Source organism: Panicum virgatum, chromosome 9K (assembly GCF_016808335.1).
Source record: "Panicum virgatum strain AP13 chromosome 9K, P.virgatum_v5, whole genome shotgun sequence".
NCBI lineage: Eukaryota > Viridiplantae > Streptophyta > Magnoliopsida > Poales > Poaceae > Panicum > Panicum virgatum.
Genome location: NC_053144.1, coordinates 10,695,347 through 10,709,256, shown reverse-complemented (window position 1 = coordinate 10,709,256; position 13,910 = coordinate 10,695,347). Strand labels below are relative to the sequence as shown.

At 46.5% G+C, this 13,910-nt stretch overlaps 2 protein-coding genes across 2 annotated transcripts; both read left to right on the top strand.

Moving 5' to 3' along the window:
• The first annotated feature begins 6,654 nt into the window (after positions 1 to 6,654).
• LOC120647698 (glutathione S-transferase T3-like) lies at positions 6,655 to 7,269 on the top strand. The gene has a single exon (XM_039924560.1). It carries the CDS (start codon positions 6,655 to 6,657, stop codon positions 7,267 to 7,269), a length of 615 nt encoding a protein of 204 aa, XP_039780494.1.
• Positions 7,270 to 7,819: 550 nt separating this feature from the next.
• LOC120647697 lies at positions 7,820 to 13,516 on the top strand. Its single transcript, XM_039924559.1, has 2 exons — positions 7,820 to 9,112; positions 13,494 to 13,516. The coding sequence occupies exons 1-2, from the start codon at positions 7,957 to 7,959 to the stop codon at positions 13,514 to 13,516; spliced, it is 1,179 nt and encodes a 392-aa protein (XP_039780493.1). The 5' UTR covers positions 7,820 to 7,956.
• The last annotated feature ends 394 nt before the right edge of the window (positions 13,517 to 13,910 follow it).

The window sequence follows — 13,910 nt, the reverse complement described above, 5'->3', positions numbered from 1 at the left end:
TATTGTAGCCATGGAGAACACTTCTTCATCTTTCTCAAACATGCTGAACGCTGCAATCAGTGGTGATCCACAAAATCCACCTAGTCAACAATATCATTTCCCTTCAACCCAATACCCAATGATGAACTATCCACCCCCACAATTTCCTCCCAATTTCTGTTAAGAGGCAATCCGTTCCTCAGGAGATGAGCCAATAGGATTGCAGGGATCACATCCACTTGGATTAGCAACGTAGATTAATATTAGCCATTAGATGTAATCCTACAATCACGATGTAACCTCCCTGTAAAGTTCTGTACGGACTACGCTACCTTCTCGAGAACTGACATCGCCGGAAGCGCTGTCCGGGCAACCGCGTATCCGTGTCCCCGAACGGGCATCTCGCGACTCCTGTGGCGACGGTTCGCTATGTATAAATCCCCGAGATCATTCAATGGAAAACTTGCAGTTCATTCATTCTTCTCTCGATTACACCCACGCTCAAACACGTTATCAGCACTGCTCGTCGAAGTTGAGAAGAAGAAGTTTCCCGTCGGAAAGATTTCTACGGGATAAATCCAATGGAGGAGGAAATGTGTCTAGTAGATAGTGGCACTACCAATTCTATACTAAGGGACACCAAATATTTTCAAACTCTAACTAAGAGACAAGGAAATGTTCTAACAATCGCTGGACACGATGCAACAATAGTAGGCTCTGGTTGCGCTACTATTACACTTCCCATGGGTACTCAAATTACAATTGAGGATGCGTTATTGTATCCTGATTCAACTCGTACCTTACTTAGCTATAGAGATATCCGAAAAAATGGACTTCACGTGGAAACAGATGAAGAACATAAAGAAGAATTTCTTCTCTTAATTAAAGATACCAGATATGGCAAACAACTTCTTGAGAAAATTCCCTCTTTACCATCTGGAATATATTATACATACATCAAACCCGTACCATATGTTGCCTATAGAATAATTTTTCAGAATGTTAATACATTCCAAACTTGGCATGATCGCCTTGGTCATCCTGGCATAGGGATGATGCGAAAAATTATAAACAATTCTCATGGTCATGACTTAGCTAATTCTAAGTTCCCAAACTCATCTGATTTTATTTGCACTGCATGTGCCACTGGGAAATTGATTTTAATACCATCTTATCTTAAGATTAAAGCTGAACCACTTAAGTTCCTTGAAAGAATTCAAGGCGATATTTGTGGTCCTATAACTCCATTATCGGGACCATTCAGATATTTCATGGTTCTAATAGATGCATCTACACGATGGACTCACGTGTGACTATTATCCACATGCAACCATGCTTTTGCTAAACTAATAGCCCAAGTTATTAGACTTAGAGCAATTTATCCGGAACATCAGATAAAATCTATTAGAATGGATAATGCTGCTGAATTTTCCTCAAAAGCTTCAATGACTATTGTATGGCTCTAGGCATTCAAATTCAGCACTCAGTTCCATATGTCCACACTCAAAATGGTTTAGCAGAATCTCTTATCAAAAGAGTTCGGCTAATAGCAAGACCACTATTACAGAATTGTAATCTACCAACTTCATGTTGGGGTCATGCAGTAATACACGCTGCTGACTTACTACAATTGCGACCAACTACATATCATACTGCTTCCCCTTTACAATTAGTACGTGGAAATCCACCAAGTATTTCCCATCTGCGAAAATTCGGTTGCGTTGTATACGTACCGATTTCACCACCAAAGCGTACATCAATGGGTCCACACAGGAAATTAGGGATCTATGTCGGGTATCAATCTCCGTCGATTATTAAATTCCTGGAGCCCCTCACAGGAGACCTGTTTACGGCCCGATTCGCTGACTCTATCTTCAATGAGGATCTTTTTCCGGCATTAGGGGGAGATTACAAGTACCAAAAGGAATGTCCGGAAATAAATTGGGATGCACAAGACATCTCCACTAACGATCCACGTACACAAGAATCTGAACTTCAAGTTCAAAAAATTATAAATTTGCAAAACATTGCGAATAATCTACCAGACACATTTACTGATTATAAATGTGTCACTAAATCCTATCATCCTGCTAGGAATGTGCCTGAAAGAATAGAGGTACCAAACAAAACTATTCAACTTCCACCTCAGAAACCGGTTCAAGGTAAGAGGGGGAGAAGTAAGGCCATTAATCAGGATGTGGCGCCAAAACACCAAAGGAAACAAAATAACAAAAATTCTGAATTAGTAAATGTAACTCAACAACAAGTTGAGAGACACCAAGTGAATAAACAAAATTCACATCCCACATCAACAGTGCACTCAATATCTGATGTTGGGACATCGGAACGCCCTGACGATATCGTATTGGGAAATAACGAACCGTCACAAGGGGTACAAGAAATTTCCATAAACTACATTGATTCTGGAGAATCATATGACCGAAAGACTACAATTGTCGACATATACTTTGCCGAAACAATTGCTGAAATTATCCAAAACAATCCAGATCCAAAGACCATGGCAGAGTGCAAAAAGCGCTTGGACTGGAACAAATGGAAAGAAGCAATTCAAGCAGAGTTAGCCTCGCTCACAAAAAGAAAGGTATTCTCATCAGTAATGCCTACACCTTCAAAAATCTTCCCTGTGGGGTTTAAATGGGTTTTCATTCGAAAACGGAATGAAAAAAAATGAGATGGTGAGATACAAAGCGAGACTTGTAGCACAAGGGTTCACGCAGAGACCTGGCATTGATTTCAATGAAACATACTCTCCAGTTATGAGTGGAATAACATTTCGATACTTAATAGCATTGGCAGTTCAAAATCATCTATCTATGCAGTTGATGGATGTAGTGACAACATCTTTATATGGGTCACTTGATTCGGATATTTACATGAAGGTTCCCGATGGAATCCCTATTCCGAATCCTAAAGCAAGTCGCAACACATATTGTGTAAAACTAAATAAGTCACTATATGGCTTAAAACAGTCGGGACGTATGTGGTACAACCGACTGAGTGAATTCCTATTACAAAAGGGATACATCAATAATGATGATTGCCCATGTATTTTCATAAAGAAATCCCAAACGGGATTCTGCATTATATCCGTATATGTGGATGATTTAAATATCATTGGCAACCCTCATGATATCAATGAAGCACGCAATCTCTTAAAAACGGAATTTGAGATGAAGGATTTGGGTCAAACCAAATTTTGCTTGGGTTTACAAATAGAGCACCTTCACTCAGGAATTTTAGTACATCAGTCTGCCTATATCCAGAAAACACTAGAGAAATTTAATATGGATAAATCATATCCATCCAAAACTCCCATGGTTGTTCGATCTCTAGACATGGAGAAAGATCCATTTAGACCGAGGGATGAAGATGAAGAAGTACTGGGACCCGAGGTCCCATACCTGAGTGTCATTGGAGCACTTATGTATCTTGCAAATCAAACTAGACCTGATATTGCATTTGCTGTAAATTTACTAGCTAGACATAGTGCTGCTCCAACTAAACATCATTGGACAGGAGCTAAACATATCTTATGATATCTCAATGGCACCAAAGATCTTGAATTATTTTTCCAAAGAAACCAAGACACAACTATGATTGGATACACTGATACTGGCTATTTATCTGATCCCTATAATGGCAGATCTCAGACAAGTTTTGTATTTTTATATGGAGGAACAGCTATATCATGGAAGTCTTCTAAACAGACCCTTGTAACAACTTCTACAAATCATTACGAAATTGTTGCACTATATGAAGCATCACGTGAATGTGTATGGCTCCGAAGAATGATTAATCACATACAACAATCTAGTGGAATTGGTTCCATTGAATCACCTACAATTATCTATGAAGATAATTCTGCTTGTATTACACAAATGGAAACAGGCTATATCAAAAGTAATATAACCAAACATATTTCTCCAAAATTATTCTATCCTCATGAATTACAAAAGAATGGAGAAATAAACATTTTGCAAACAAAGTCTTGTGATAATCTCGCTGATTTATTCACTAAGTCATTACCAGGTCCCATGTTCCAAAATTTTGTTCATGGGATTGGTATGCGACGACTTAAAGACTTGCAAGCTTAAGGGGAGATACTCTCTGAAATTAATCATTTGTGTTAAAACATTATATTGTACTCTTTTCCTATTTATGAGTTTTTATAAACTTTCTCATAAATAAGGTTTTTAATGAGGCAATATACATATCATGTCATATTTCCTATTTTCCTCAAAAGAGGTTTTTAAAGGAAACAACAAAGACATTTTCTTCCTCATATTTTTCCCACGTGGTTTTTGAGGAGGATATATTAATTATGGCTCATAATCCATAACATTGTTCTAAACTAAATTATGGATTTTTCCTTTATAGGTTTTTCCATATAAGTTTACAATGAACAATAACCTAAATATGTGTCATATCATTTCTCCTAATTTTTCCTACAGGTTTTGAGGAGTTTAATGACATATCAACAAACATTATCACCTCATATTTTTCCTACAAGGTTTTTTGGAGGTTCTGAAGCTATTGATTGATCTCAAGACTGGATGCGATCAGGGGGAGTGTTAAGAGGCAATCCGTTCCTCAGGAGATGAGCCTATAGGATTGCAGGGATCACATCCACTTGGATTAGCAATGTAGATTAATATTAGCCATTAGATGCAATCCTACAATCACGATGTAACCTCCCTGTAAAGTTCCGTACGGACTACGCTACATTCTCGAGAACCGACATCGCCGGAAGCACTGTCCGTTGGGCGACCACATATCCGTGTCCCCGAACGGGCATCTCGCGACTCCCGTGGCGACGGTTCGCTATGTATAAATCCCCGAGATCATTCAATGAAAAACTTGCAGTTCATTCATTCTTCTCTCGATTACACCCACGCTCAAACAATTTCAACCCTCAGTATTCACACATATTCAATCCTTTTGGAGGTCAATCCAACAGTAGCCACCCACAGTACTCATTCATACAAGGAAGCTGTCAAGGTCCTCACCAGGGCTTGAGACAACAAACACAAGAAGGCAGCCAAGCATCACCTGTTGGATCCATGGCTTTCTTCCAAGGTAGTAGAAGCAGTGATTCGCGAGCTGATGAGAGTAGCCCGGTTGGTTCATGTTGGCGCTCCTTAAGTACCCATTTTATTATATAATTAGGAGTGGTTTTGGTAATTTCTTCGGGATGATTCATGTACTAACCCGCCACTTGGCACCCGAACTTGACCATTTTCGATTTTGTCTTGGATTTTGGAGCATGTTGCATTTTGGCAGGAAATTGGACATTTTCGGAGATATTTTGACGCAGGGTCACAACTAGGCTAAGATGAAGAATAAGGAGAAGAGCCCGCACGCGAAAGATGGAGCCGAAAGGGGCCAGAAGGAGCCCAGGCCGACCGGCCTGGAGCCTTTAAGCCGGCCGGCCTAGCCCATTCCAGGGCCCAATCGGCCTCAACTTTCTTCAGCGCGAAGTACTCGTCAACCCTTGCCAGTGTTTTACCAAAACCATCGACCAGAGCCGCCTACATATGCCTCGAAGCCGCCATCAAGAAAGAGAGAGCATCCAGAGACGATTTCCAGAGATCCATTCGAGTTAGACACAAGAGAAAGGCGACACCGGAGGCCTCATCATCCCTCGGCGCCGCTGCAAGTTGAAGGACAACAAGGGATCCATCCTTTGCCGGAGATTTTGTCACCATGATTGACTACGCTTCGCCTAGCTTCATGGGGTAAAGTCCTCATTTGTTCATGGGGTTGTAAGGAGACCTTGAGTTGTAATTGCCAAATCCTTTATGAGATTGATCTATCATGATTCTTGTTGATGATGCTTTGATGCTTAATAGGTTGCAACTTGGCTTTGGGTTTGCTTTGCTCTTGCATGGTTTACTTAGATTACATCAACTATCGTGTTCTTGTTGTTCGTTACTGATTATCCTCGTGTAGTGACAGTATGCGGGAGGGAAAAGGTTTTGATCTTGGAACACACCTTTGGTAGATTAGATCCATTCTTTGTTGCTCGGCGATTACATCTCTAATGATCCTAGACCCTATGGACAAATGCTCTTCATATCTTGTACACACACCTATCATTGCTCACTAGTCTAGATTAGATTAGATTAGATTGGTTAGATTAGATCTATTTCACACTCAATCACTCAATATAGATCTTTTACCAATGTCATTAGTGCTTAGTTAAGCATAGTAGAACGCTTGTTCCGTGGATTGATAAACCTTGGGGGAATACTCTAAGGGAAAAGCTGCACGATCCGTGCGCTTGCGGTACGTAAATTGGGGCTCTAAGGAGCGTCAACAGTTCAGCTTCTCCGGTGTCCCAACAACAGCTTCACCAAGTAGATCCTACTAACACAGTAGATTGGAGTGACAAGAGTGAGACCAGCCCTGAAGGAAGCCCAAAGAAAGAAGGGCGTGTGTATTGGGGAGAGGAGGAAAACCTTCAGTTAGCAAGTGCTTGGTTGAAGTGTTCCAATGATCCAATTAAAGGAGTTGATAGAAGGGGAGATAGGTACTAGAAGGATGTTGCAACAGAGTACAACATGCATGCACCTAAAGAGCAAAGAAGAACACCTAGTCAATTGAAAAACCATTGGAACAAGACTATCCCTTTCATTACCAAGTTCAATGCATGCTATGACAAAGGCAAAAAGAGAGCATGCTAGTGGTGAATCTGGTGATCAAGTAATGGAAAGAGCCCGTGAAGAGTACAAAGCAATTGTCAAGAAAAAGAGGCCTTTTGCACTGGAGTATTGGTGGAGAGTAGTGAAGGATCAACCCAAGTGGAGTAAAGCTTACCCAATTGAAGAAATGGTCAACAAGAGAAGTAAGTTGAATGCATCAAGAGCTTATACTTCTTCAAATCAAGATAGTGAAGATGCAAACCCTGCAGCAAGGCAGCGACCACCAGGGAGAAATACATCGAAAGCACAACAAAAAGCAAAAGGCAAGTCAGTACATTCAGAAGACAACATTTCAAATGAAAATATAAACCTGTTCAATGAACTTCAGTTGAGGAAAGCTATTGCTGTTGAGAAAATGGCCGAAGCAACACTTACCAAGGCACAAGCTGCACAAACCAAAGCTGAAGCTGAAAATAAGATGGCAGATATTGAGGCGAAGAAGACAAAGTTACAGATAATGGAGACGTATATGGTGCTGGTTGATAAAGACACTACAAATTATGATGAAGCTAGCAAGGCTAGGCATGAAGAAATATTGGCTTACTTAGCTAAGCAACATTTTAATTGAAATGTTGTTTTTTCTTTGACGGGTTCACTTGTACTACCTCTCCAAATCAGAATATGTATCAATGTATTAATCTTGTACTACCTCTCCAAATCAGAATATGTATCAATGTATTAATCTTGTACTACCTCTTCAAATCAGAATTGTATCAATGTATTAATCTTGTACTACCTCTCCAAATCAGAATATGTATCAATGTATTAATCTTGTACTACCTCTCCAAATCAGAATATGTATCAATGTATTAACCCTAAACCCTATTAACCTGTTGGTTCTATGTCCACCAATGAGATATCTTGCCTTGATTATTTACCATGTCCCAAAGTGACCTATTCAAAAAACAAAATATACATCAGGGCATATAGTAGTTGTTATGTAAAGTTAGCATTTAAAAATAAAAGAGGCTATTCTGACAAAGTAGCTGTTGTAAAAGAGGCTGTTCTGGCAAACTAGCTGTTCTGACAAACTAGCTGTTGTAAAAAACTAGATGTTGTGAGCTCCCTTTATAAAAGGAGGACCTTTCAGTCCACCATACCCACCCCAGCTCATTTGAACCAGCAGAGAGCTTCCAACTCTACTAGCCAGCAAAGCAATTTCTCCATAAAGAAGGCCATGGAACTAAATGTTCCACTGCAAATCCATGAAGAATCAGATAGTGATGCTGAAGTTGAGTAATTTTTTTGGGACTTCATGAATGATCCAATTGAGGCCCAGATTGAGACACAAATCAGAGATCAGATTGAGGCACAACAGAGAGGTACGTCTAATCAGTACCGAAGGTTTAGTAGAAGGTATATAGAAAGAGATCGTGGAGCTCCTAGGGATCGTTTGATGTCTGATTACTTCGTAGAAAATCCGGTGTACAATGATTTCCAGTTTCGACGGAGGTATAGGATGAAGCGACATCTATTTCTACACATTGTGCAGACCCTTAGTTCTTGGTCTCCTTATTTTTGCCAAAGGAGCGATGCATTTGGGAAGGTGGGCTTTTCACCCTTGCACAAATGCACTGTTGCCATGCGTATGTTAGCATATGGAACACCTGCGGATATGTGGGACGAAAATCTACGAATTGCTGAAACCACAATTATTGAGTGCATGAATACCTTCTCTAGAGGTGTGATTGAGTGTTTTGGTCCTACATACCTAAGAAAACCAACTAGAGAAGACATCCAAAGGTTACTTCATATAGGTTCAGCTCGTGGTTTTCCAGGCATGTTAGGAAGTGTAGATTGCATGCATTGGCAATGGAGAAACTGTCCGGTGGCATGGAAGGGACAGTATACTCGTGGAGATCAGGCTGGACCCACTGTCATGCTGGAAGTTGTTGCCTCACATGACCTTTGGATATGGCATGCATTTTTTGGTGTTGCCGGGTCAAACAATGACATCAATGTCCTTAATAGATCCCCTCTGTTCACAGAGGTAGTACAAAGGAGAGCTCCAGAGGTTCAATTTACAGTCAATGGCAATGAGTACAATATGGGATACTACCTAGCAAATGGTATTTATCCGGAATGGGCAACGTTTGTAAAAACAATACATTTGCCTCAATGCAACAAAGACAAACTGTTTGCAGAATGCCAAGAGGGAGCAAGAAAAGATGTGGAGCGTGCATTTGGTGTTCTGCAAACTCGCTTTGCCATACTACGCAGCCCGGCACGTATGTGGCAAGTGGAATCACTTGCTGAGATCATGTACGCATGTATTATAATACACAACATGATTGTAGAGGATGAAAGAGATACTTTCAGAGTTCGGTACGATGATGACTACGAGGAAGACTATGATGAAGGTAACTCCACACCATTGTTAAATTATGGACATGGGCCAATTCATGGTGTCGGTACCCCAGGACCGGGGTACCCCCTCTTGCTGTGTCTAGGCGAGAGTCTCGTAGTTATCCTTAACTACGCCCTAACGGCCGAACAGCCGGACCCCTGAGGTCCGGAGCCCTACTCTCAGCAAACGGCCCCGGATCCGCTCCCCGCTTGGGGAGGATCCGGTGATGCCACATGTCCCGGGGGAGGTAGCCCTCAGCCAAAACAGCTGGGGGCCCCGGACCTCCCAAGGAGTTCCGGACCCCCGCCGGGTCCCGGACCCCATATACTATCCGGACCCCTCAGCAGGGAGGAGCCGATACCCCGCCTGGGGCTGGTCCGGGGCCGCCACGTGTTAGTGGGTGCGGGTACGCGTGCGGGCCCGCGTGGCTTCCCCTAGAAGACTCGCCTACCTACCGTATTCAATACGGTAGGCGGAGCAAGGCCCGAGGCGGCTTTTGCCAGGTTGCACTGTTGGTAGCGTGTTACCAAGGCGCACAGTGCAGTCGCTGGTGCCGCCCACGCAGCGTATGTCAGTCTACAATGCCAGTTGGACACGATGGCTCGGTTTCGCCCATTATGACGCTTGCACGGTAGCCTCGACAGACTACGCCGCAAGCTACACTACCTCAACGGGCGCCTCACCGATGGGACAGGAGAAGACCCCCCCCCCTCGGTCAAAGAGTCTACAGGACGATGAAGCGTATCCGGCAAGAGATTCTCGATCACTGTAGCACCATTAGTATCTATCTAGTATAGTATACATCCTTGTTGGGCCCACCTGTCAGGGTCCAACGTCTGTGTACACGTCCTCCTTGCTCTATAAAAGGAGACGCCCGTTAGAGAAGGACTCAGGTCCAGAGGAAGCACGGCTGGGAAGAGGATAGACTCATTACCAAGAACAATACACCATCCAGTGGACGTAGGGTATTACGCTCCGGCGGCCCGAACCACTCTAAATTCGTGTGTTCTTTCGTTCTTGCCCCCAAGCTTGATCGGCCTAATAGCTTAGCACTTTCCCAAGTACTCCCCCTTGGGGAATATGCGGGTGCGTTCTACCACCCGACCGTGGGTACCCCCTAAAGCCCACGGCATTTGGCGCCGTCTGTGGGGAAGGTGCAAGCGTTGGCTAGATCTCCAGGCTTCTGAGGCTGAGCTCATCCTCTGCAACGGCGGCGAGAAGATGAAGAGAGGCATGGCGGCACCTACGCCACATGTTACTACGCCGAGGCAGCAGCACCCTCGGTGCGGCGGCGCACGGCAGCGGCGCCTGCTGTGCGTCGCCACTACGACACCTCAGAGCCGGCGCGGTGGCGCGCAGCGGAGACGCCCGCTGTGCGTCACCTTTCAACATCTCCGCGTCGGCTCAAGGTTTTCTCTCAAGCAACCGCCAGGACTCCCCTGCGGCGACATGGCGTCGGCTCAAGGCTTTCTCTCAATGTGAAGCCTGGAGCCGACCACTGTGGCCCGGGGGAAGTCTATCGTCGCCTCCTCCCTCGCCAGGACCGAGACTCTCTTAGTGCTGCTGCAGATAGGATCCCGCCACCAGGCGCGGGGGCCTAACACCAGCACCAAGGTCGAGCCGGCGAACGACCGCCCTTCTCCACGCTCCGAGCTCATGAGCACCCAGCTTGTGATAAGCAATCATCGGGCTGGGCTTCCGGCGGCAGACAGCGGCGGCTGGGCCACTCCCATTCAAAGCCAAAGAATTTGTTCTCATGCAAACTAAGCATGAAACAGTTCTTGTGCAAAGGAGGGCCCGACAAGCTCCCGAGGTGATGCTGGATGATGCTGTATAAGCACGTCCAGACCGCCTTCGCCCCCAACAACTGAGGAATTTCCAAGATGGCAGTTCCACTCCGACCGGGGACGAGCAAGATTCACAGGGCGACGGCTGAAGGTTAACATTAGATAGGATTGAATGTATTTCTCCTTTGTAATAACATGGTGCCTACGTATGGTCCAGAGCGGTAAAGGTCCGCCCTTGTAAACCCGACCTCTGGCTTCATCAGGCAACACCAGCAAGTGGTCCAGAGCGGTAGAGGTCCGCCCTCATAATCCCGATCTCTGATGTACACCACTAACCAAGAAATAAAGGAGATTTGCTTCCTCAGCCTTATCTTTACGTTAACCTAACAGCACTCACCTGACCAGCTTGCATTTTTTGCTAAATGATCCAAATTGAGTTGATGGCTAGTGGTCAGGTTGGAATGCCCCTTCTAGCTGGAAGGCAGTTCGGACCCCTAGGGACCTGCTCAGGAGAAGTGGTGCCCGTATCCTGGGGAAGAGAAGCCCCGCGCAGCTTAGCCTGGTAATGTACCCTAAGCCTACGTACTTCACTGCCCTGTTACGAGTCCCCTAGTATCCGAGGCTACTGTTCCTAGGTGTCCCGGGCTCCTTTCTAGTATAAGGCTTGGTTTCCTGTGCCATACTGCTAGGTCCAGATACGTATCTTGATGGATCGATAGCGACAGTCCAAGTCCGCTCCGGCGGAGACCGCTCGCCACGGTCGACTCAAGTCCACTCCGGTGGCCCGCTCCGGCAGAGACCGCTCGCCACGGTCGACTCAAGTCCACTCCGGTGGCCCGCTCCGGCGGAGACCGCTCGCCACGGTCGACTCAAGTCCACTCTGGTGGCCCGCTCCGGCGGAGACAGCTCGCCACGGTCGACTCAAGTCCACTCCGGTGGCCCGCTCCGGCGGAGACCGCTCGCCACGGTCGACTCAAGTCCACTCCGGTGGCCCGCTCCGGCGGAGACCGCTCGCCACGGTCGACTCAAGTCCACTCCGGTGGCCCGCTCCGGCGGAGACCGCTCGCCACGGTCGACTCAAGTCCACTCCGGTGACCCGCTCCGGCGGAGACCGCTCGCCACGGTCGCCTGGAGCCGGGTCCGGGGAAGTGGTGCTCGCTCCCTGGGCAGATCAAGGTCTGTGCAGCCACTTAGCTTGGTTCCGTACCCTAAGCCTGCACCTTCGCCGCCCTGTGGAGAGCGCTCTAGTACCTGAACCTGGCAACAAGTGCTGCGGCCTTGAAGGGGTCCGGAGCACCCGCTCACAACGTAAGCACGACAACGCAATCCGAATTGCGTCACGATAAATGGCCCCACCCGCGGGTTCGTACCTCTCCCGAGGTGGACCCGGGGGCCACTGTCGGTACCCCAGGACCGGGGTACCCCCTCTTGCTGTGTCTAGGTGAGAGTCTCGTAGTTATCCTTAACTACGCCCTAACGGCCGAATAGTCGGACCCCTGAGGTCTGGAGCCCTACTCTCAGCAAACGGCCCCGGATCCGCTCCCCGCTTGAGGAGGATCTGGTGACGCCACATGTCCCGGGGGAGGTAGCCCTCAGCCAAAACAGCTGGGGGCCCCGGACCTCCCAGGGAGTTCCGGACCCCCGCCGGGTCCCGGACCCCATATACTATCCGGACCCCTCAGCAGGGAGGAGCCGATACCCCGCCTGGGGCTGGTCCGGGGCTGCCATGTGTCAGTGGGTGCGGGCACGCGTGCGGAACCGCGTGGCTTCCCCTGGAAGACTCGCCTACGTACCGTATTCAATACGGTAGGCGGAGCAAGGCCCGAGGCGGCTTTTGCCAGGTTGCACTGTTGGTCGCGTGTTACCAAGGCGCACAGTGCAGTCGCTGGTGCCGCCCACGCCGCGTATGTCAGTCTACAATGCCAGTTGGACACGACGGCTCGGTTTCGCCCATTATGACGCCTGCACGGTAGCCTCGACAGACTACGCCGCAAGCTACACTACCTCAACGGGCGCCTCGCCGATGGGACAGGAGAAGACCCCTCCCTCGGTCAAAGAGTCTACAGGACGATGAAGCGTATCCGGTAAGAGATTCTCGATCACTGTAGCACCATTAGTATCTATCTAGTATAGTATACATCCTTGTTGGGCCCACCTATCAGGGTCCAACGTCTGTGTACACGTCCTCCTTGCTCTATAAAAGGAGACGCCCGTTAGAGAAGGACTCATGTCCAGAGGAAGCACGGCTGGGAAGAGGATAGACTCTTTACCAAGAACAATACACCATCCAGTGGACGTAGGGTATTACGCTCCGGCGGCCCGAACCACTCCAAATCCGTGTGTTCTTGCGTTCTTGCCCCCAAGCTTGATCGGCCTAATACCTTAGCACTTTCCCGAGTACTCCCCCTCGGGGAATAGGCGGGTGCGTTCCGCCACCCGGCCGTGGGTACCCCCTAAAGCCCACGACACATGGGTTTTCCAGGGCTCTAGGGATAGAAGAAGATATCCAGGATAGAGATATGCATTGTCGTCTTAAAACGGATTTGGTTGAGCATATATTTCAGCGCTTTGGAGGGGGTCAAGACTAGAGTAATTTAGTTTTTCTTTAAAACTGTATGCACTCCTATGTATGCACTTTATATAACTGTTGGTCTGCAGCAATTGATATGTATCAGGTTTAAAATCTCAAGCCTTCCATGTTTTGTTGTGTCAAGATCCAAAAATATTGTTCTTTTTAACAACCTTTCCATATACTCTAGATTACTCCTTGCTTTATCCATGCTATGATGCTAACTTTACTGTCTCGGGACATCAGAGAATATGTATAGCAAGAAAGAAATTTAGTACCTGTGATATTGCCTAGAAAATCGATGCACCAAAGTCATCTACTCCGGCTGCTGCTTGCCTCGTCTCACAACCACCAGACCTGCATATGACTTGGTTAGCGACTCACCTTCACGCCCAGGCGCCTGCATCAATTGCAGCCAATCATTTTGATTAGCGCACCGAGCCCCTGGTCCATGCCGCCATGGCCGTCATGGCGAGGCCCGCTGCAATGACGAAGACCACGCGGTC

Excerpts from the sequence above, each read along its gene's own strand:
- LOC120647698 (XM_039924560.1), top strand. The coding sequence starts at position 6,655 with ATGACAAAGGCAAAAAGAGAGCATGCTAGTGGTGAATCTGGTGATCAA.
- LOC120647697 (XM_039924559.1), top strand. The coding sequence starts at position 7,957 with ATGAATGATCCAATTGAGGCCCAGATTGAGACACAAATCAGAGATCAG. Across the intron at positions 9,113-13,493 it reads TGGGCCAATTCATGGTGTCG|CAATTGATATGTATCAGGTT; the intron begins GTACCCCAGGAC and ends GTTGGTCTGCAG.